Source organism: Peromyscus californicus, unplaced genomic scaffold, assembly GCF_007827085.1.
Source record: "Peromyscus californicus insignis strain IS unplaced genomic scaffold, ASM782708v3 Scaffold_19__1_contigs__length_69161282, whole genome shotgun sequence".
Classification (NCBI taxonomy): domain Eukaryota; kingdom Metazoa; phylum Chordata; class Mammalia; order Rodentia; family Cricetidae; genus Peromyscus; species Peromyscus californicus.
The window spans coordinates 55,311,867-55,336,743 of NW_026294491.1; the positions used below are offsets into that span (position 1 = coordinate 55,311,867).

A 24,877-nucleotide genomic window follows, 5' to 3' on the forward strand; every position below is an offset into this window, starting at 1 on the left:
TTAGCTTCAGTCTATTGGTTAGCAACCTAAATTCCATCTACAACCATAATTTCCTATGAACATACAGTTGGGCATATTCAGACTCTGGGAGTCAAGAAATTTACAATTTTTGAGTGCATATCATTTGAACCAGTTGTATTATTTTCTGAGTCCCTTTAGCTAAGATATGATATTAAGTTTTATTCTCAGGTCTCACTTTATAAAAAAAAGAAAGAAGCCGGGCGGTGGTGGCGCACGCCTTTAATCCCAGCACTCGGGAGGCAGAGCCAGGCGGATCTCTGAGAGTTCGAGGCCAGCCTGGTCTCCAAAGCGAGTTCCAGGAAAGGCGCAAAGCTACACAGAGAAACCCTGTCTCGAAAAACCAAAAAAAAAAAAAAAAAAAAAAAAAAAAAAAAAAAAAAAAAAAAAGAAAGAAAGAAAAAAAAAAGAAAAAGCAAGCAATGTAAGAGTGGATCAAGGTTTCTTAGAAAAATACTGTTCTACACCTTAAGACTCATCTAAAATTCTGTTACTTGTCTTTCCAGGAATGGCGGTGAAATATTTCTTGTTATTTGCTGTTGCTGCTGCTGCTACTGTCTTTGTTCCTGTTCTGGCTGTCAGAGTATGTGGAGATTGTGTGTTTTAGAACTATGTTTTAGATAAGGATACCAAACAATCCTTTGAAGTAATAGTGTCATGTGTGCTTATGAGGAGGTTGTATCAGTTGCTCACCTACTTCACATAATAATACAGCTAAAAAAAATGTCCTCTTCTTAATAGAGCAAGGATTGAACTGAAAAATAGAAGAACTAAGTGAAATGTCAAAGTTAGATGATAGGGGATTAAAGTTGGAATTTCACCTTAACTCCTTGGGCCCAAGTCTACACTCTTTTTCTAAATAATAAAAAGAAAAAAAAGAATAAAGACAGGCAGGCAGCAAAGAAAGAGAGAAAGAAAAAGAGCAATGGCGGGAGGGAAATATTGAAAGCATAGACAAGAATTATTTTACAATTTTACCCATGTTTTCATGACTAAATGGAAGAAAATAAACCAAGAAACACTGTTATTGTCATGCTTCCTCCCAACTCACCATGTCTTCCATGGAGATATATTATTTGTGATTCTGAAAATGTTACACATCAAAATTAAATATGAAATAGAAAGGTACAACTACAAAGATGTGTGAGAGACTCATCAACAGAATATGATGCCTGGATCTGATTGTTTATAAAAGTAAAACCTTTGTACTAGTGATATAGCTCAGTGATAAAACACTTGCCTGTATTTGTGAAGTCAAGAATTTAATCCACAGAACCACAAAAGGATGACAATGATGGTAATGAAAAATAATATAAATTAATGGTTACTTCAATAACAACAGAACAAAAACAAAATCCTCAGTGGTGTAAGAAGTGGAAGAGTCTAACAGTTTGTAATCAGTGAATGATATACAAGTCATCTTTAACAATCAAAATAACACAAGAAAAACAATATTTACCTTTATTTACTCTATCTAATTATGATGGGTTGAAATTAGTAATTTTTATTTTAGAGCTAGAATGTGCACTCATGTGCTTGTGTGCGCGCGCATGCGCGCGCGCGCGCACACACACACACACACACACACGAGACACAGGGAGATGTTAAAAGTGAAAAAAATCACTTAATATTATTGTTGAAAGAATATCATCTTCAGCTGCTGGAGTGGTGGAATGGTATTAGTATGATGTCACTTCCTACATGATGTCCATGGCCCAGTGACCCTCTAGAAAGCTGAACGCTGAGCTTCAAAGGCTTCTTCCTCCTTCCCTCTCATTCTCTGCACATTTCCCTCTCCCTCTGTGGAAGGATATCTCACCATCTAAATCAGAGGTAGCACAAAGCAAAGTCTATGTTACAAAGAAACAAAGAAAGACCCATAGTCAGAAAACCATGTTTGCTTTTGTGATCTAGCAGTGTAGGATACATCACCTGGATCTGGAACACAGTGGCAAGAAAGTATCGATATGACCTGATAAGATCCAGAGCACAATTCTCAAGCACCTAAGACTTTAGAGGTTTTCAGGAAGATACATGGGTAATATAGACCCCTGAATTAATTAAAGAAATCTGAGGAAACAGGATAAGTTTGCTTCAGGAGGCTATCTTAGTTAGGGTTTCTATTGCTGTGAAGAGACACCATGACCACAGTATAGCTGAAGTTTTCCTGTGTCCTGCCTGGCCTGTGGTCAGGACAAATCTCTCCCCCACAGTCCCACAGCCTTTTATAAAATAATCACCGCAGAGGCTTATATTAAGTAAAACTGCTTAGCTCAGGCCTGCCCCTGACTAACTCTTACACTTAAACTAACCCATTTATGTTAATCTGTATGTCACCACATGTTCCATGGCTTTAACTGTGTGCCATTACATGCTGCTCCCTGGACGGCGGGCTGGCATCTCCTGACTCAGCCTTCCTCTCCCCAGAATTCTCCTTGTTTGTGTATCCCACCTATACTTCCTGCCTGGCTACTGGCCGATCAGCATTTAGTTTACCAACCAATCAGAGCAACACATTCACAGCATACAGATCATTCCACAGCAACTCTTATGAAGGAAAACATTTGACTGAGGTGGCTTTACAGTTTCAGAGGTTTAGTCTGTTATCATCCTGGTGGGACATGGTGACATGCAGGAAGACATGGTGCTGGAGAGTTCCACATCTTGATCTTCAGGCAACAATAAGTGAACTGTGTCACTGGGCATAACTTGAAAATAGGAGACCTCAAAGCCCACTCCTACAGTGGCACACTTCCTCCAACAATACCATACCTACTCCAACAAAGCCACACCACAACTCCTAATAGTGCCACTAGCTATGGACTTAGGGAGGCCGATTACATTTAAAATACCATAGAGGATCAATTTTCATAGAAGTAAGTAAAACAAAATATCAGGAGAAAACGACAATGCTTTGTTGCTTTTCTTATAGAAGTTGGAAATGTCTGGAGATGAACTAAAAGAGGCAAATGTTATATGTTTCACTAAAATAAAATGATCAAGGGAATAAGGAGTCCTTGAAAGGAGTCTGTGGATTCCTGGGAGTCTCCAAACTTTTCTTCGGTGCAGACCAGAGCTGACTGCAATGATAGAAGAACACATTCTCTGAGCATGCTCCTGATAAAGGAGGCAGTGTCTGTATAGATCTGGATTGCACAGAAATGCCTTCTCTTGACCCAAATGACATCTGTTTGGCCAAGGCACATTCTGGATTCTGACCACTCCTAAATTGATCTCAAAATTCCTGTGGTAGCCCAGAAAGAAACATACATCATTCAAATTATACAATGTTATTTTTGATAATTGATTAAAAAAAACTTCTGAAGTATGTGTATTATAAACCACACGTGTAAAAAGATACCCTTTATGCAAACAAATTGTGACATAGACTATTTTGGAAAATATTTTTTTCTTTCTTAATTAGTTACAAAATAAAATGGTACAGTTTCATTTTTAAAAAAGAGTATTGTATTATAAGCTGCAAGCTGAGTTTGAATTCCACTTATGCTTTTCAATGCATGTACTCATGTACTTGCAGACATTGGTGATTTTACGTATAAACAAAAAAAGATAGAGAGCTGGAAGTTGAAAATAACACTTAGTCACACTCCCAAAACACACTCTTTTTTTTTTTGAATTTTAATGACGATATTTATTTATCATGTTCTTTGCTTTTAGCCATTTGGTTAATATCTCTCTTCATTTTTTTTAATTTTAATTTATTTTGCAATACAATTCAGTTCTACATATCAGCCATGGATTCCCTTGTTCTACTCCCTCCCATCCCCCTCACCTTCCCCCCCAACCCCCCCCCCCCCCCCATTCCCATCTACTCCAGGGCAAAGCCTTCTCCACAGCCACAGACTGAGGTCAACCTGGTAGACTCAGTCCAGGTAGGTCTAGTCCCCTCCTCCCAGGCCGAGCCAAACAATCCTGCATAGGCCCCAGGTTTCAAACAGTCAACTCATGCAATGAGCACAAGATCTGGTCCCACTGCCTGGATGCCTCCCAAACAGATCAAGCCAATCAACTGTCTCACCCATTCGGAGGGCCTGATCCAGTGGGGACCCCTCAGCCATTGGTTCATAGTTCATGTGTTTCCATTCATTTGGCTATTTGTCCCTGTGCTTTATCCAACCTTGGTCTCAACAATTCTCGCTCATATAAACCCTCCTCATTCTCGCTAATTGGACTCCCAGAGATCCACCCAGGGCCTTGTCATGGATCTCTGCATCCAGATCCCTCAGTAGTTGGATGGGGTTTCTAGCACATCAATTAGGGTGTTTGGCCATCCCATCACCAGAGTAGGTCAGTTCGGGCTGTCTCTCGACCATTGCCGGCAGTCTGTTGTGTGGGTATCTTTGTGGATTTCTGTGGGCCTCTCTAGCACTTTGCTTCTTCCTATTCTCATGTGGTCTTCATTTACCATGGTCTCTTATTCCTTGTTCTCTCTCTCTGTTGTTGATCCAGCTGGGATCTCCCGCTCCCCCAAGCTCTCTTTCCCTCGACCCTCGCCTTTCATTACCCCCACTCATGTCCAGGCTGTTCATGTAGATCTCATTCCATTTCTCTGTCATTGGGCGATCCCTGTGTCTTTCTTGGGGTCCTGCAAAACACACTCTTAATTTGGATTCTTGCACACATGCACACGTTGACAAGGACTGAAGTGCACATGGTTTATCTGGGAAGTATAGGTACTCCTTTCAGTTGCTGTATGGAGAACGAACTAAGGCAAATAGTAAGTGGACAGATGATGTCAAACCACGACCCATAACAAGAACTTCTACTTCACTCTAAGTGTGGATCATACATTTGAAAATCTCTAAAAACAACATAATTGATGTACTGTTTTCAAGACTAGAATTTAGAAATCCTTAAAAATATTAATAGTTCCTGAAAGCCGAACATTATTGTTTATTCATTGTAAGTTCTAATTTCACATTACCTATAGATCTATATGTAATATACTTCATGTGAGAAAAGTGCCACTTTGAAGACATACTATTAATTAATAATTTTCTGATAGCACTCCAGACGACACAGAGCCCTCTATAATAAGCTGGTCACAGAATCACAAACCGACCCACAAGAAGAAATTGTCAATGCACACAATGCTTTCAGGAGAAAAGTATCTCCGCCAGCCAAGAACATGCTGAAGATGGTAAGTCCAAAGAACATCAGCACCTCCATGGCAGGGACACTGATGGTGCTCCCCACCTTGTTATTTAGTCCTGTGAACCGTGAATATGCTGGATGTTTACTCATCACAACAAATCTATGATTTAACTGAAGAAGAAACTGAATCCAAGCTGATGTAAATAACTTTCCTAGAGTAATGCTTCATACATGGTAAAGTCACAGTTCTGACTCAGCCCAGCTGTACTCTCAGGTGCCTTCTGACATGTGACATTTATTTGAGAATCAGGATGTCCAAATTCAAAGCTAGTTGAGGAAACCCCCACCCCGAGATAAACAGATATTGAAAAAAAAATCTAGTAGTGAATTTCACTGAATTCCATGGAAATTTAGGGACCTGGCCTTTTCAATGCAAATCTGGTGGGTTTTATCACAAGACTAATTTAGGGACCTTAGTCATTATCCATGGGCCCAGGATAGTTAAGAAGTTCAGATATAGTGAAGACCCTGGAAAATCAGTTCTCAACCTGTGGGAAGTACATCAAATATCATCCATACCAGATATTTACATCATGATTCATCACAGTAGCAAAAATGCAGTAGTAACAAAATAATTTTATGTTGGGGGTCACCACAACACGAAGAACAGTATTAAAGGAAGCATTAGGAACGGTGAGAACCACTGCCCTAGAAGATGCTCATAATAGACAGTATGCTCTTATAAATGATGAAAGGGAGCAATAAGAGGAAAAGAGAAATGTGGTTTTTGAAAATTTATTTCTGGACCACCTCCAAAAATTAACAATAGTCTTTGAGAAACAGAATGTAAAAAGCATCAGTTGTCACAGGTATCCATGTTGGTGTTACTGTTAACAAATGTTCTTCAGCCAATCATGATGGTTTATACCTGGAATCCCAGCATTCGAGTAGATTCCCAGGAAGAGGCAAGAAGATCACTGTGAGTTCAAATCGAACCTAGGATACAGAGTGTGCTCCAGAAAAGTGATTCTTATAATTCCCAAAATCAATTTAATATATTTAATTCCCTAGTACAATTGTCTACATTTTAAAGAGATTCAATAATATAATCTATTTTATTCCAATTCTTTAATGCAAGAGGGACATCCCCAGGGACCCTGATCTTAATTATCTTAAGTTATATTATCCAAACTCCTTTCTACCAGATGAGCAAATAACTACAGCTAAGGCAGCCTCTGGATTGAGAAGTCTTACTGCAGACAGAAAGTTATTTTTGTTCTTCTCAAGTTCCTTAGTTATACAAAGATATAAAAATTATCTTTCTTCCTTGAAGTATGCAAAACCATAATCATGCTTTGAAGCTTTAGTCAACCCAGAGCGTAATTCTCTGAAAAAACCACTAGATGGCAGTATACACACACAGAAATTATTTCTTCCTAACCTTGACACAGATTAACTTCCATTCAAAAGAGCGATGGCAATAATGCTAATGTTGCTCCCTACCTTGTCATTAAGTCCCATGGGCTTTGTGTATTCTAAAATTTGCCCATCACAACAAACTCAAAACACAGAAGTAGAAGAAACTGCCATTACATTTTTAGAGAAGTTATCCAAAAGTCTGTGATTAAAACGAATACACGCCATAATTGTAGTTGACAATGTGTCACATGTGGTGTGAGCAGACTGTGAAGACGCTGCTTGGGGGATTTTCAGGATGTCACAGCTACTCCCACCCAGCTGTTTCCGAGCTGTATATAATAAAATGCTTCAACTCAGCACATACTACCCTTACCCCACCCACATGAAGAGTTCAGAGAACACTGGATAGATTCAAGTTCTCTATTGTGTGATCCTTAAAAGTTTTTAAAGCCCTCTACTCCCTCTTATCTCACATACAGAGAAAATATTACTGCCCCCTTTCAATTGCTGTGAGGAAGAGTAGGAAGAATACAATTAGTGACAAGTTTAGGGACATCAACTGCTCCTTCACTTTCATCATAATTTGAGGCAGAGATTTGTGACTACTTACATTCACAGAAATCATTTGCTTCCTGAGCACATACTGTGAGACTCACAATATCACAAGTTTTTTGCAAACATCATCTTAAGAAGTCTGTTGAATAAAGCTTTTGGCATGATTTAGACATCATCTACACAACAACTGAGACTCAGTGAGCAAAAATGACATGCCCAGGGTTGTTCTTATTTGCTTCTCTGTTGCTGTGATAAACATTGACCAAAAGGAACTTGTGGAGGAAAGGGTTTATCTGGCCTACAACTCCGGATCACAATACATCATCAAGGAAAGTCAGGGCAGGGACTGAAGCAGAGGTCATGGAAGAACACCTCTTACTGGCCTACCCAGCCTGCTTTCTCATGCCACCCAGGGCCGTGTATTAAGGGTCATCAGTCATTAATCAAGAAATGCTCCCCAATGACATGCTCACAGGCCGATATGATGTAGACAATTCCTCAGGTAAGATTTCCTCTTGACAGGTGACTCATCTTGACACAAACTAACTAGATAATGGCAAAGCAGCTGACAAATTATTGGGACAGCTTTCTAAGGTTTACCTGCTTTCTTGAAATTATTTAGTTCCATTCCAAGAAATAAGCCATGGTCTGGTTATGACTTGACTGTGAATTTGTAATTTCCCAGGAATGTAAAAGGAATTGCACATTTATCTCCTTTTTGTTCCTACTAGAATATTTAAGAAAAATGGCATTTGTAGAAGTTCAGTTTCCCCAAGAAAAGATGTCACAAATCATGTATTTTTACAAGCAGCAAGAATCTTAGTTTGTGAATGCTAACTTCATTTTGTTTCTGGACTTATTTTCTTTCTTACCTCATAGAGCTGGAGTTCAGCTGCTGCAGGAAATGCTAGAATCCAGGCAAGATACTGTGACACGTCACACAGTGACCCGCTAGAAAGGAGACTTAACAGTATGTATGTGTCTATATGGCATGACTTGTATTAAACAGCCTTTCCAACACTAGGAAACACCTGAAGAAAATACTTATAGTGAGGAGGTTTGATATTATGTCATGACTTCCAAATGTTCAGCACATGGTTTTTAGTTAGAGCAATTTGGGACTGTACTGAGGCCAAATAACATGATGGATGTTATAGTAGAGGAAACTGCTCACCTCAGTTAGAAAAAAAAGCGTGATATAGAGAGAAAGAATTTAGGTATGAAGTATACTCTTGACATGAGTGCCTTCAAAGACCCAACTCTGCCAGGTAGGCTCCATTTCTCAAAGCTTCTGTAACCTCACAGCGCTATAAGCATCCAGGAAACAAGTCTCCAATACATGACTTTGTGGTACATGTTAGATACAAACTACCTTTAAGCAAACAAACAAAATTTTAAATGAATAAATACATCTCAAAAACTCACAGATGCAAGCAAGTTGACAATAGGAAGTTCACAGACTCAGTCTATACTGACGTCTATACTTGGTGACAGACTTGGTGATAGCCTGATATACTGTATCCTTGTTTTTAATTTTTAAAATTTGGGGATTCTTGGTTTGGGAGTCCATGTTCTGATCAAGAGGAGTAAGTAATCGTGACCAGCATTATTAAAGGATTGAGTGCATCTATGTACCTAGGAGGTTTCCATTCAAAGCTATCTCAGTTGTCCACAACATCAGAGTGGGGGTTTCCTCAGCCTCGGGACACTAACACAGCTAAGAACTGGGTTATAAGCAACTGTAGAACCACCCAGATGAACAGTTTTTGGATGCTCAAAAGTGAGCTTGGTTTTGTGAAATAATTTAAATAATTACTATACTATTTTTAGTGCATCCTACGGAATTAGGTAACACTTTAAGCAATGCTTTCTTCCAAACTAATTTTAAAAATTACAAATACAACTTTATGTCTATAGATTATTGAGACTCTTATGCCAAGATGTTGATCAGTGTATTAGCAATGGTGGATCTTTATATTCTAGAGAAAGGCAGATTATTTCTCAGTACTGTAACCCACCTAGAGAATGCATGACAAATGGATCCAACATCTTTTGAGAATGTGTGCCCTCTTTGTAACTGCTTTCAAATCCAGAATTCAGTTACAGCTTCTAAGTGCTCTTGCAGAGACAGGAGAGAGAGAGAGAGAGAGAGAGAGAGAGAGAGAGAGAGAGAGAGAGAGAGAGAGAGAGAGTTATCATTTTAAAGCTATCTCATATCTCATCATCTGTCATTGCCAATTTCTCCTGAGCACCACATGCTCATTCAACAAGAAGGAAGATTAGATTTTTCAGCAGAGAAACAACTATATTACCTATTATAAGTTGATGCCTAGATGATCATTAAAGCATTTGTGAAAGAAAATGAGGAGGACATCTGTATTTTATTTTTTAAAGAATATTATTAGCCATGTGTGGTGGTGCATGCCTTTAATCTCAGCACTCAGGAGACAGAGGCAGGTGGATCTCTGTGAGTTCACTCTGGGACAACCAGAGCTACACAGAGAAACCCCATCTCCAAAAAAAAAAGGAAGAAAAAGAATATTATACAGTAATTTTCCTTTGTTTTCAGATACATTTTGTGGAGAAAATATTCATTTGGAACATTACCCCTACTCCTGGTCAAAGGTAATTGAAATATGGTACAATGAATCCAAACACTTCACATATGGAGAATGGCCATCCTCAGATGATGACTTCGAAACAGACCATTACACTCAGGTAATCTATATCCTTCCAGGTACACACATGACTGGATTTATGTACGGGTCAAAGATAATTACTGGTTCTCCTCTTAGGCTAAGGAAAATGACCCGTGAAGTCCCAACAATACAGTTGCCTGAGTATAACCAGGACAATGATAACATCACTTAATGTGCTACTTCAGATAAGGGAAATTCCATTGGTCCTATTTCTTAAATGAGAGGAGCAGGTGGTCACTGGCTACTGAGAAAAAGACAGTGTCATCCCTGAACACATTTATATCTGAGTGAAGCTAAATGAACTCAGTAGGTTGAATATTCAATGTGTACAAATCAATGTGTACAAATCTAGATATATATGTAATGATAATGATTATCAAAGAATATGTAGCAATCATTATTATCAGAGAAGGAATGAGGGATTCATGGAGGGATTTGAAGTGGGGTTAGAATTTATATGGATATGGAGCTCATATACAGTGTTTTCAGCAAACAGATTTTCTCTTTGCTTTTTTTTTATGGTTACATAAAAATGTTTAGAATTACAAATGGATGACACACCTACTGGAGTCTAGATGGGTTCTACAGACAGGAACTCTGATCTTCACGTGGAAAGGGCAAATGTTTTGTCAACTGAGCCGTTTCCTCGCCCACTTAGCTTAGCTCTTTTGTTGTTTTCTTTGTTGTTGTTTGGATTGGTTTGGTTTGGTCTTTGGAGACAGGTTTTCTTTGTGCTGTCCTGGAACTAACTCTGTAGACCAGGCTAGTCTTGAACTCAGCAAGATCCACCTGCCTCTGCCTCCCAAATGCTGGGATTAAGGGTGTGCACCACCACCACCTGGCTCCCCACTTAGTTATTTTATTAGTGCATACTAATTGTACAAAATAAATTTTATGTTGCCATTTGCATACATGCAATATATGCTCTGACTGTACTCCCTCCCTGTATTTACCATTTCTTTTTCCTCTGCCTTTCTTACTTTCATCATCCTAACAGCCCCTCTATTGTTCTGTCTTTTTTAACCTATGGACTTCATATATGAGGGATACTTGACTTCATGAGACTGTCTTGGTTCATTCAATATCAAGATCCATAGCTCTCTCTATTTTCCTAAAAATGGCATACTTTATTGTTCTTTATGGCTGAACAAAACTCTCTTTTATATCTATCTAACACATTCATCTGTCAACAGGTACCTGTGATGACTTGGCTATGGCAAAAGGTACCATAGTAAAGCCAAGTGTGCACATGACTGTGTTTCATGCTAACCTTGATTTCTTCATATATACACCCAGAAAAGATAGAACAGGGTCCTATGGAAGTTCTACTTCTAATACTTTAGGTAACTACATACTGATTTCCACAGGGGAGGCCCAGTTTATGTTTTCACCAGCACCATGTAAGAGTCTTCTCTTCCCACATCATCAATTTTCGTCCTGTTAATTTTCCTGAAGGTCAGTCATTCTGACAGCAGTGACAGTGATGTGGCATCTTATTAAAATGTCGATTGAATTTCTCTAACAGTTAAATATGTTGAACATTTTTTCATAGTTCTACATTCATACTTCTTCCCAAGTACAGCTATCCAATGGTCAAAATGTTTAACACCTGACACTGTGGAGAACAATATCCATTTTCAAACCACATCAGATCCTCTCTAAATTGTTGCTAGAGTTTTTCTGCCTGGCCCACAGTCAGGGCAAATCTCTCTCACCTGCTAGTCCCACAGCCACTCAGACCCGACCAAGTAAACACAGGGACTTATATTGGTTACAAACTGTATGGCCGTGGCAGGCTTCTTGCTAACTGTTCTTACAGCTTAAATTAATCCATTTCCATTAATCTATACATTGCCACATGGCTCGTGGCTTACCGGCATCTTCACATGCTGTTTGTCATCGTGGCGGCTGGCAGTGTCTCTCTGACTCAGCCTTCCACTTCCCAGCTTTATTCTCCTCCTTGTCCCGCCTACACTTCCTGCCTAGCCAATGGCCAATCAGTGTTTTATTTATTGACTAATTAGCAACACATTTGCCATACAGAACATCCCACAGCACTAAATTTTTTAATAATGTGCTGCAAATCTCACCTTAAAATATTAAAGGCTCTTTGCCGAAGAATCTAGGTAGTTTATTATTATTATTATTATTATTATTATTATTATTATTATTATTATTTCTTCTAAACAGAATAATTTTCTTAATTTGATTTTCTTCTTATTCATTCATTCTTAGTCTTACAGAAAACTAGAGAGTGATTAATAGGAATATGGAAGATATTCAGAACAGAAACAAAGTGATAACATATGAGTAAAGACTTTAACTATTATAAAATCTACATTTATTTTAAATGCAGAGGAATCAGTAAAGGACAGTAGACAAGGATTGACTTCATGTAATTAAAAGAATTTAAATAATCATTTGTCTGCCATGGAAAGATTAAGTTAATTTTGAGAAACAAACTTGGATCTCTAAATGTAAAGTAAAAGAATGTACACTAGAAGACAGAGAATATTTAAATATTTGAAATGGAAAACATTAGAAAATAATTATTGTCCACAAAGAAGAAGACTCGGGAGTATCCATTGGTAAGTCTCATAAGTTACATAAATTAAATCCTAGTTAATATTGACATTTAAAGTTCCCCAAAATAAAACACAAAATAAGCAGTCATTGATGTCTATGCAGAATTATTAAACAAACATCAGCAAATAATATTTTCTTTCAAATTCAATACTGTTGAACACTAACGATGTGTGCCAAGAACCCAAGATGCCTTCATATTTAACAACTGAATCATGTGATTTATGATGCCAAAGGATTAGAGGACATCAACAGAATAGGAACCTAAGAAAGAAAACCAGTTGAAAACATTATGGCGTCAACCCCAGCCTTATAATCCATTCACACAAAAGCCAACTCAATCCTTTCCTTCTGTCATAAATGTTCAGCTCTGTCAGTCTTGTGCAGCAACTTATTCCGTCAACTTCAATAATCCTTTTTTCATTTGTCAAAAGAATTCAATGGCATGCCAAATGAATTCATAAGAATGACTTCTCCAATTTGCCAAGTTTCTAGGAAATGTAGAAAAAAGTCATACACATGTAAGAATAGCAATTAATGAAAAGAGAGGTCATGAATCTGAAAAAAAGCAGGAAGGCTACCTAAGAAAGTTTGGAGAAAGGAAGAGAAAGAGGGAAATGATGCAATTATATAATCTCAAAAAGTAAATGATTTTAAAAATCAAAAAATTGGTCTTTATTTTCTTAAATTTTAGGGGGAAAATACTATCATTATTTGTAGAACCATGTGAATGCATTAGTGTGGTCATAGAACTATTTAATAAAATAATTTATTTATTTCACATTATTTGTGCTTTTTCTTGGATATGTATAAAATGAATAAATGGAAGACTTACAACCACTGCTCTACTAGTAATCAATATATAATGTGAAAATGACAAAACAGATATTCTAATGTATTTTCATTACAATTTTTCTAAGTGTATATTCTATAACATTCTGAGTTCAACAAAATTTCATAAGGCAAATGCACATTTGTGAAAAACAATGAGAGGAGAAACTTGCAAACATCAAGAGGCATCATCTGATGTTTGCATAGTAGGCAGAGCCCCTGATTGAGTGAAAGCATATCCTCTCTCATCAGAGATACTAAGATTGATGTGGAGGGAGACTGACACCCAGGAGAGCTTCCATCTGTGAAGAGAAAGTAATACTTTACAGAGTCAGTCAGAGAAAACTACTATGATTAAAAATAATAATAATAAGGAAACAGTAGCAAAGAGTCCAGTGCAGGCTGAGAGAAACTCTAGCCAGGTTCCTGCAGAGGTCACAAAGACAATGGGCTCCATTGCACACACCTTCACTTCCTCCTCCAGCCTCTTAAACATTTTATTATTTAGCCCTCACCATACACATGCATGTAGAAGCTGGCATTATTATCTCCATCTTACGGATTAGAAAATGAAACTCTCACCAAGAAACTGCAAAACAAACAAAGAACAAAACCTTAACAAATTTAGAAGTACAGAGATGGAGTTTAAACTCGGCTCACTTGCACTGAAAGCCATTTAAGTATTACCCTATGTTTGACCAGTAAGGAAACATCTTCCTTGGTTTGAGTCTTATACAAACTATTTTTATCGCACTATCTTATTCACCACATACATTTGACATGAAGAGAATAAGCAGAATGGATCAGGTTACTCTTTGTTTTTGGTGGGATTAATATAACAGGTTTCTCATTCCAGTAAGATGAGCTAAACACATGAGTTTTTCATCTGTGTGCCTTCTGAGCAGGTTTTCATCTGCGTGCCTTCTGAGCAGGCCATGATGAATGCAAACTGAAGACATGATTACTTCTTTAAGATTATTTTTTATTTTTATGTTTGTGTATGTGTGTGTGTGTATTTGTGCACACATGCAGTCAAGCGTGCCCACAGAGTTAAGAAGAGGGCCTTGGATACTCTGGATCTGGATTTAGAGGTGGCTGTGGGCAGTCCAGGTGGATGCAGGAATCAAAACTAAATCTTTCAGAAAAGCAGCAAGTTCTTATAAGCACTGAGCTATCGCTCTACCCCCTGCATGTTTACATTTAATCACAATTATAGTGATGATATTGTAGTCATTTTGTGAGCATGCAAATCCAGAATAAAGTCATCTGGGTTTTGTTTGTTTGTTTATTTGGTTGGTTGGTTGGATTTTTGTGACAGGGTTTCTCTGTGTAACAGGCCTAGCTGTCCTGGAGCTAGCTCTACAGACCAAGATGGCCTCAAACTCACAGAGATCTGCCTGCCCCTGACTCCCGAGTACTGGGAATAAAGACATGCACCACCACCACCAAGCATAAAGTCATCTCTTATCTTTGCAGATGGTCTGGGCGGTTTCTTACCTCATTGGCTGTGATGTTGCATCATGTCGCAGACACAAGGCAGCTATATATCTCTATGTGTGTCACTATTGTCATGAGTATGTAATACCAGTTCACTATTCTTTCTAAATATATTAACTTCCTAAAAATCTTGTCTAATGTTTCAAACATTATAAATAAATATTCTGGGATTTTTTTCTCTGTTAGGTTGTTAGCAAAACATACCCACAATCATTCGTTTTTCATCATGTTTTCACTAAATAAGCTTATTAAGAGATATAAACATTCAGGCAATTTATCAGTATTCACTAGAGAGTTATGCCACAGGGAGTGGATTTGAACTGTCTTAGCAAAGAAAGGATATTTAGAGGCGCGCAGATCCCTGTGCTCCACCTTCTGGTCCCAATGTTGACCTATGTATTTTCCTTAGAAATGAAATTTACATGGCGCTGGAGAAATGGCTCATGGATTAAGAGAGCTTGTTACTCATGCAGCACCCAAGAACTGAAGTCTCAGGACTGCCCCTAACTCTAGCTTCAGGGCAGGCTGTGCCCTCTTCAGGCCTCTACTGACAACTACACACATCTGTACATACAGACAAACAAACAAAAAACATTGCATGCATACATCACGTACACACAAACATTATACACACACATACATGCACATACAAACACAAAACTGAAATAAATCATCTTTTAAAATAAGTTAAATTTACATATTCTAAATGCTGCCATCACAGGTACTAGTCACAAATTCTAGAACATACAACCCCGTTACTTCAGTGAGGAGCAGATGTACATCCTTGTTTTATCAAATGCAGTTATGCAGAAGGGTCCAATAAGGTAAAGATGACTGTGAAGGTCTACTTCTGTGACTCTAGGGAAAAACAGTAGGAGAAGGAGGTTCTTCAAGTATGGGCAGTCACCTAGGATATTTGACTCTGATTACTAGTTTGAAATGACTTTTCCTGATAACAATTGATGACAGCTCCTCATGTTTCTTTTATCTGTATGTATTATCTAGGTTAACACTGTGGTATCCAAGCAGAGTGTGTATGTGGACAGAACAGTAGGATACCTAGTACGTCCTTGAGCATGAGTCTTAAAAAGTGGGCTTAAATAGGGCTTACTGTACCATGGTATATTCAAAGATTATAAAGTACTTCTACAACACTTAAGTGACCACCTGTTGTCATCATGTCTTGATATAAAAGTGGCACTAATTAAGAACTGCATATTATCTAAACAACATTTAGATATTAATAAGCAAGAAGTTTTTGCAGTTTCTGGAATTTCAAATATTTCACAACTTTGGATTTTCTTCTATACTCTTTCCCACATCCAATCCCTCCTTTGGTTTTATCTGTGCTTAGTGCTTTTGTGATTTATATCGATAGTGCATCTGCAAGACACAATAACAAGTATCATGCTTTTCATCATTGGTGTAAAATGAGATTAAAAAACATCCAACGCAAATGAATTGTGTATTTTTTCCTTAGCACTATTAAGAACTGTACATTTTCCATAACACTCTCCCAAGTTATTGTGAAGATTATAAGAAAAAGAAAAGGTACCCCAAGGCCCCCCTTTCAGGACTTGATTGTACATATGTCCAGAGTCCTGTTAGCACATGACTGTTCAGAGACAGGCTGATTGAGTGCCAAGACAATACTCATCCATGAATCTAGATCACGTATCTATTGTAAATACTGTTTGTTTACAAACATGCTTACAGGATTTATCTTTTGAACTAGCTGTTAACAGTGAAGATAAGTCTATAAATATTTTCCAGTGACAGTTTTCATTATACCTCCACTTCTTTTTCTTTTTTAAAGGGGAAATAATCCTGACTCACTCAATAAGCCTTATAAGCAGGGCTCACCATGTGGAGACTGTCCACATCACTGTGAAGACGGACTATGCAGTGAGTTGTTTTTGTTGTTTAATTTGTGTTGCTTAAAGTTGGCATATTAATCATATTGATACGAAGACCACATATCCTTTAGGATAAGCATTAATCCGTGTTCTATATTTCTACAGTTTTCATCTCAATAGTACCACATGATATTTCTACATTAGTTCTGTTTCCCTTCTTCCCTTCATACCCAGGGTAAGCACAACTCTTTGACTTCACTATTGGAAGGAGAAATGAGAATATCTAGGTATGAAACTCAGGTTCCCATCCAAAAGTTTAAAATTATGAATTAGAGTCAGTATAGGTAAAGTATTAATATAAGTGTGACTGCTGTCACTAGAAAATTCCTGGGATACCTTATTGTTGACCACAAATTAGGCATATTGCTTTCAGTTTACCAGTCTCTACAAAATGCTTGCTGCCCTCAACTTGGCTGAACACATATCAATGTGGAATTTTTTTCTAGTCTGATCTTTATTCTTCTTCACTAGCTCAGGAGCTATCTGATACAGAGTTCCATAAAAGTGTGTCCCTTCATACTTAAGTAAATTCTGATTTTTTTCCAATTAACACATAAAAGTTGTATATGTGAAAGTTAAGGTTATATTCTGACAGGTAAATATTAGAGAGTTTTGAGATCAGCGTAATCATATCTGTTTTTTTCAAACATTTGTAATTTTGGAACAGTGTTCAAAATTCCACTTTTTGAAAGTATGCAGTACATTATTACGTGTAAACACTAATAACACACTTGCTACTCTCAATTCTATCTAGTTGCTACTTTGCACCCACTGATCAGTATGTCTTTCCACTCTCAAGGTGATAACCTCTTTTCTTGGACTATTATTGCTAAATACGTCCACAAATATAAAAATACAACCTCAAGTCCATTTTTGTAGTTTGTGTGTTTTCAAGGCTGACCACTCTTCTCTGAACACTCAGTAAAACATCTCCTCCCTGGGAGAGGCTAATTCCCCTTTTCTGAGCAGTCCTTAGCTGTCTATAGTTCTCTGTCTAGTAGTGGGACCCGAAGAATGACATTTTATAAATACTGATTCTTCCAGTACAATGGCATGGATTATGTTCCTGTATTGATGCACTATCTACAATGATTTATAATTTTCATATTAGAGATGCCACTACTTTGAATGAATTAATTGCTGTGTAATTTTTTGTGTATTATGAATGAAATTGTTTTCTTAATTTCTATTTCACATACTGCTATTGCATACACCAATGCTCCATATTTTAAATGTTGCTTTGATGTACTGCAACCAATTTGAACTAATTTATTTTTTCTTAATTTTGGCAGTCTCCCTGTCCTTTTCTATGTATGAGACCATGTCATCTTCTGACCATGGCAATTTGGCTACCTATTTTTCCAGTTTAGAAAAGCCATTCATTGATTATCTTGCTTCACAGCTTCAGCTAGGATTTCTGCCACTGTGTTCGATAAAAAAATCACAACAGAGAGCATCCTTGTGTTCTTCCACAACTTAGAGAGAAATTACCCAGCTTTGATATTCACCATGATGTTAGCTACCGGCTCATTGTAAGTGGCTTTATTTTAGAAAGAGATTATTTCTTTCTATATAGTATTCACTCAGTGTTTCAGTCATGAAAGAAGATTGGACATAGATGCCAAAAACACATAGAGAAAAGACAGCATTTCCAACAAACTGTGCTAGGAAAATTGGATGCTCACATGTAAAATAATGAAATTAGATTCACATCTATCACCCTACCAAAAAAAAAAAAAAAACAACTCCAAATGGATCAAATACATCAAGGTGAGATCTAAAACACTTGGAGGGTACACAATACCCTCCAAGATGTAGGTGTGAGAAAAGACAGTGACTAAGACTCTTCACTCATGAAATAAGGTCAACAAATGACAAATGTTGAGAGAACTGAGTAGTTTCTGTACAGCAAAGGCTACAATGGAGTGGTCTACATCATGGAGTTGTCACCACAGCCACGTCACAGAATCAACCCGATGCACAGGAAACTCACAAAGTAAGAGAGAATCTTTGTCATCTGTACATCGGATAGAGCTTGACTACCCAGAATATACAAAGAATGCCAAAAAAAAGGAAGAAAGAAATAAATAAAAAGAACAAAAAACAAAAATCAAGAGTCAAGAAAACAAATGGCTCAATTAAAAATAGGCTATGGAGCTGAAAAGAGAATTGCCAAAAGAAGAAATAAAGAAGGGCAAGAGAGAGCTTTTGAAAGGTTCAAAACCATTAGAAATTAATGAAATGCAAATAAGAAGTATACCAAGATCTCATCTTACTACAGTCAGAGTGGTAAGATCAAGAAAATAAGTGATAAAAATGTTGATGAAGGTGAGGGGCAAAGAGAATCCCCATTTATTTTTAGTGGAAGTGGAAACTGTTATAGTCATTATGGAGATCGGTGTGGAGAATTCTCAAAAAAAAAAGTAAAGCAGATCTACCTTGCCATCCAGCTCTTATACTCAATAGCATATACCTAGAGGCGTTGACATCCTTCTCCACATATACTTACTCAACAACAGTCATTCCTACTCTATTCACAATAAGTAGGAAATGAAAACAACATAATTGTTCTTCAGCAGATTAATGGAAAATGAAAATATGATACATGTATACACAACGCAATTCTGTTCAAATGGGGAAAAACATGAAATTAAGATATTTTCAGGGAAATTGATAAAACTGGAAAATATTACATTGACTGAGGTAGCCCAGGCCCAGCAAACAAATGCCACATGTTCTCTTCTATTTGTGGGTCTTAGCTCCAAATCTTTGGATGTAAGTGTATAACCTGGAGTAACCTGCAGAAGGCAGGAAATTAAAAAGGGACCATGGTGTGAGGGTGGGCTCTAGAAAAGGGAATAGTAGGTAGGACACAGATGCTCTGAAAGGGAAAATGGGAAAAATAGAAAGGAAACTATAACTGGGGATAGAGGAGGAAAAGAAATGCATAAGGAGAAGGAGGAATGAGGGATATAGAACACTAAGGATGTCTGAAAACACCATAAGGAAAGATATTATTTTATGTTTGTTTTTACAAAACATGTAACTGTATTACATATACGTATATATGTATATGTGTATATATATATATATATATATATATATATATATATATACACACACATATAGTATTAATGAAGTTTAAACTACCACTTGGTGTAACAATGTTTAATACTTCCCTCAAAAATGTTCCTTCCAAAGTCATAGACTAACAAAATCCTCAATACTGGCATGGGAAGCTCCCCTTCCAATTGTTGGTCTGGGGAGTCTAAGACACTCTTTAGTAATATAGGCTATTGTCATTGCCCTTGGTTGCCAGCAAGAAACTGAAGTCAAGACCCTATTGATGAAGATACTACAGTCTTTGGACATAGGACTTGGAGTAATTGAGTTTTAATCGAGCTGGGAGCTTGCCTTTCCTAGTGTATAAGGGTGATATGCAAACTGCCAAAGAAGAAGAAATCAATTGTCCCCCCAAGATGCTGTAAAGCCTGCAAACTTCAACACAGACCAGTATGACAAGATATCTCCAAGTGTTGGGGGAGGCTAACAGCTAACTAGGTGAACTAAATCCCCCTCCTTCACCCCAATAGGAGGAAATTCATGCACGATACTGTAAACCAAAAATCATGGATTTTGGTCACTGGCCCTAGAAGATAACCTACTACTGTCACTTTCCTAAACTAGTATAGTTTCTAACTGGATTCTAAGCACTGGTCATTATTCTTACAGATAAGTTTTACTTTCACTTCTCATCTAAGAAGCCTCTTTTTGCAGGAGATGAAGACTATTACAGAAACCCAAAACTGGTCAAAATGCAGACAACTTATCTTTGGGTGTGCAACTCCACTTGGTGCATCTCCAATGGAATCCCTACACTTAATGTTAAGAAAACTTCACAGAGGAGGGGGTCATGCTGTGAGATAATGGGTTTTTTTTTGTGGAGGTCATTGCAAAGCTACACACCCATGATATATCAACAATCAAGTCACCTAAACAAGGCGTGCACAGTGACAACACCAGCTGACATGTCAATGTGGACGTCAAAATCTCACAAGGCCCCACCTCTAAACAAAGAGCTCAGACAATTACTGGTTGCTGAAAAAGGGAGAATCAGTTTTCTTCAGGGATGAGCCCTTTGATAGGTTATCCAAGCCTTGACACAGATTTAAGATATATGTCTTAAATAAGAGGTTATCAATTAACCATTGAGATGGAGAAGCACTTGATGGGATTAGACAAGGAAGAGAGAAGTGTGGAAATGATATAAATACAGTACTCATGTACAAAATTTTAAAATATTTTAAGTTACAAAATTTGGTTCATGCCAAATTGTGAAACTAGTATTAGTAAAATGAGTCCTTATTTTCTTTTTCATTCAACTGGTTATTCATAAGTAATTTGCATAATTTCCACATACTTCCATAACATCCAAAGCACTGTTACTGATTTCTAGTTTTATGAAACTGTGATGAGAAGAGTTATTAAATACAATTCCAGTGTTTTGAAATTGTTATAACCTGAGTGTTAGCTTCTATTGTGATCTATCCTGGGAGATTTGCCACATACTGGTGCAAGAATGTGTGCTTTGTACTTGTTAGTTGGAGTATTCTGTAGATTCTGTTCAGTCTGTTTGGTATACATCATAAATAACTCTTGTGTTTGTTGAGTTTCTTTATGGACAATATGTCTATTGCTGTAAATGGAGTGCTAAAGTACTCAAGCATTACTTCTCAGAAGCTGAATAATGCTTGGTTTTTATATCTAGACCCTTTTGTGCACACGTGCTTAGAATTTTTATTGTTAACCCACTTATTGTTAATCATTTTATAATGATATTTGATTTTAAAGATTTTGCCTAAAGTTCATTTTATCTGCTATTAACATAGTTACTCTTGCTTTCTTCTGAATTTTACTGACATAACATATCTTGATGGGTCCATATACTGTCTGTTTACGTGTGTCCTCAGAGATTTTCTTGCAAACAACATATCCTTGAGTATTGTTAATTTTTTCTGTCTAATCATTTACTATATCTTTTAAGTGAAAAGTAGAATCAATTTCCCTACATTAAAAGTCATCAATGATAGATAAGGTATTACAGCAAGCATGTTTAAATTTGTTTTTTATTGTGAAGCTTTCTTGTCGTTATATTTCTTAGTATAGTAGTACATTTTGATTTTTTGCTTATTATTTTTGTTTTGTCTAGTATAGATTTTTTTTATCAATAGGTTGCCAGATGGGAGATACTCCTCACTTTTTTATAACAGTTTAGAAATGATAGAAACTTAATATTATAATAAAGATAATGGAAACAAAAAGTAAAATATGTTGATAATAAAACCTATATTTGATGTCCTTATTCTCTTACATTAGTTTATTTTGAAATGTCCCACTTTATATCTTTCTATGTCTCTTACTTCAGTGTATTCACGAATCTGTTATTAATCTTAATTATTTTAGCTTTAGTATTTATACTAAAGGGGACAACAGTTTATTCATCACATTTCTAATATTAAAGCACCCTGAATTTGTGTGTAGAATTACTCTTCTCACTCAATTTCATGTTTCTTATGTTAATTTTTTACTTATATTTGTTTAGCACAAAGAATCATCTTATGTATTTTTCTTTGTAGGACAGGCATGGTAAAACCTGCCTTTGACATATTTTTCTGATATTTATCTTTTCTTCATTTCTAAAATATAACATTGTTGAGTACAGAATTCCTGGTTGACAGTTTCTTTCCTTCTATACTGAAAAAATCTTACATGTCTTTCTTCTTCTGAGGAGTATGTCGTGAAATGAATCAGGATGCTGTTGAGAATCTCCTTTCTAACTTTCAATTTTGAGTCCCTGATTGCATAGCCTATTAGGATGTATTTTGAGTTAAATATAAAGAGTGAACTTGACTTTCCTGTACTTGGATATTATTACTTTATCTAGATTAAGGGTGAATAATGTCTTTTTCCACATCAGAGGGCTGGTGGGGAAGGTCATAATGACCAAGCTAACACAGAACTAGAGGCTCAGTTCATGAGCAGTGATATAGAGGTAGGGGCTGGATTCTCTCTGATATTGAATTTCTCTGTGTTTAGTTTCATATAGGGTTCCAAGTCTAAGACATGGACTTACAGAGGGTCTCTTTATGCTGTATTTCTTCATGCTGAGCAAGGAGTTATGATGGCAATTCTTTCATTAATTTGATATTCTTTTCCTATTAATCAATAAACCAGGTACTAAGATCTCTCAACTGATGAATTTATTGTGAGGACAGTTTCATGCCTAATTTGCCACTGGAACTGACTTGGCTGGAAGGCCTTTTTTGCTTCCTCTTAAGATGACCTATATCCTTCAAAGATAAACTTCAAATAATTTTAAATGACTGAAACTTTGTTGCTTTATTGTTATTATAATGGAATTATTATTCTCAAAATGACTAAGTAATTGAAAAGATTATTCATCTCCAGTCTGTTGAGGTGTAGTGTTACCAACTAAAAAATTGAGATTAAATGAAAGTGCTTTTTATCATGACAAGATTTTTTTTCCATTATTTGAAAGAATCTGATTCAACTCAATTGTTTTGCGTACATACCTAATCAGCTCACCTTAACTGTGGGAGTCTGTCAGAGTTGAGCTCCGACCCACTCCCATCTATTGAAGGGTTCTCGTGGTGGAGGAGAGAGGAATGGAGAAATATTAGATAGAAAGATAGAAGGAGACAATAAGAAAGACAGAAACACAGGATAGCTTTGGGAGGGCTCTGAGTCAATACCCAGTCGCCTCAAGGTTTATTCCAAAGAGCTTTTTGTACAATGACAAGGAGTGAGGCAAAAAACCTCCCCCTTTCAAGATCAAAGCACACCATACAGCCAAGTGTAGACCCTTCCAAACACCTGGTAAACATGCCCATGGCCAATAATCATCCCATTATGCAGCCCTGCTGGATAAAGCAAGGTCAGATTCTCTGACCTTGAGTAATTTGAGCCCCCGCACTTAACCAAATTAATCCTCTGTTATATAGGACTTTTGTCTTTGCCTGTTAGGAAGATGTCTTTCCTTGATGGTTGCAACTGTTTTAAGCACAATGTCATTTACTAGTCTATTTTTTTTCCAGCTAACCCCTGCCTTTACTATGATGAATACAACAACTGTGATAAACAAGTGAAACGTACGGGATGCTCACATCCATCAGTTCAACAATTCTGCAAGGCTTCTTGTCTGTGTAAAACCGAAATAAAATAATATTCTACTACTTACTATTCTGCTGTGAAGACAAAGGATGTTTTCAGGATCACTTATTTCACGTTGATATGATCTGCTAATGAATTTCATTTGTTTTTTATTATGCTCAAGAAGGTAATTTTTAATCATCATGTATAGACATCAATGTATATTCATCAAGACCAGGCCCTCCTTTCCTGACCCATCCTGTAGTAACACAGTTTTAAACTTCCTTGTTGTATTAATGAAAGGACAAGTCAAATACTTGCCCCAAATTTAATGCGTATGATTTTTGGTGTTTAGATTGACATAATCCAATTAATAACTTAATTGAGTTCTTCATCTGTAACTTGTAAAATGGGGCCTTTTCCACACAACCCCTTTTTCTAACTCTCCCATTTTCCCCACAACCTTAACAATTTTCCTGCTTTACTTTTCAATTTCTTCTGTTTTAAATCAAGCATTAAAGATATTCACCAACCAAACAAGAGTCAGGCCTCAACTCGAAGTGTAGATGTTACTCAACTATGAATGCTTTAAATGCTTTACTGACTCATTCCTGTCTCTGTATGCATGTTGTGAAGTGGGAAAAATGAGAGCTGGTCTACCTTTGAGTACCTTTCCCTTCACTGCTACTTCTCCAATGTTCTTCTATTTCCTCCCCTCACCCTGAATATCCCATTCCCAGATTTTTGTGTTTCTTACACCATAACTGAATAGATACGACACCATTCTGTCAAAGTATTTGAAATACCTAATTCTTTTATTTGACCTTATTACATTATTTCACTAGAAAAAAAGAACTGTATCCTATATTTTGTTCTTTACACAAACAGTTTTAAACAAGGAAAACTGAAAATGGAACACAATAAATAATGATGTTGCAATATGTTCTTCATGTATTTACTTATTTAGAAGTCACATACCTTGCTATTTTCAAATGGAATATAAAAATTTGTGAGTCTGAATATCAAAGAAACACCACAAGTAGCACAGCTGCATACAAAGTCTGATACTTGGTA

General features: G+C 36.9%; 1 protein-coding gene across 1 annotated transcript; it reads left to right on the forward strand.

Annotated features, from left to right (window-relative positions):
* Positions 1 to 526: 526 nt before the first annotated feature.
* Crisp1 (cysteine rich secretory protein 1) lies at positions 527 to 23,876 on the forward strand. Its single transcript, XM_052743965.1, has 7 exons — positions 527 to 601; positions 5,045 to 5,179; positions 7,987 to 8,077; positions 9,677 to 9,825; positions 14,697 to 14,794; positions 16,534 to 16,622; positions 23,749 to 23,876. The coding sequence occupies exons 1-7, from the start codon at positions 527 to 529 to the stop codon at positions 23,874 to 23,876; spliced, it is 765 nt and encodes a 254-aa protein (XP_052599925.1).
* Positions 23,877 to 24,877: the final 1,001 nt, after the last annotated feature.

Bases quoted from the DNA above. Each gene is read 5' to 3' on its own strand.
- Crisp1 (XM_052743965.1), top strand. From the start codon at position 527: ATGGCGGTGAAATATTTCTTGTTATTTGCTGTTGCTGCTGCTGCTACT. The intron at 8,078-9,676 runs GTATGTATGTGT...CTTTGTTTTCAG, and splicing joins GCTAGAAAGGAGACTTAACA to ATACATTTTGTGGAGAAAAT. The intron at 14,795-16,533 runs GTATGTAATACC...TCTTTTTTAAAG, and splicing joins GTGTGTCACTATTGTCATGA to GGGAAATAATCCTGACTCAC.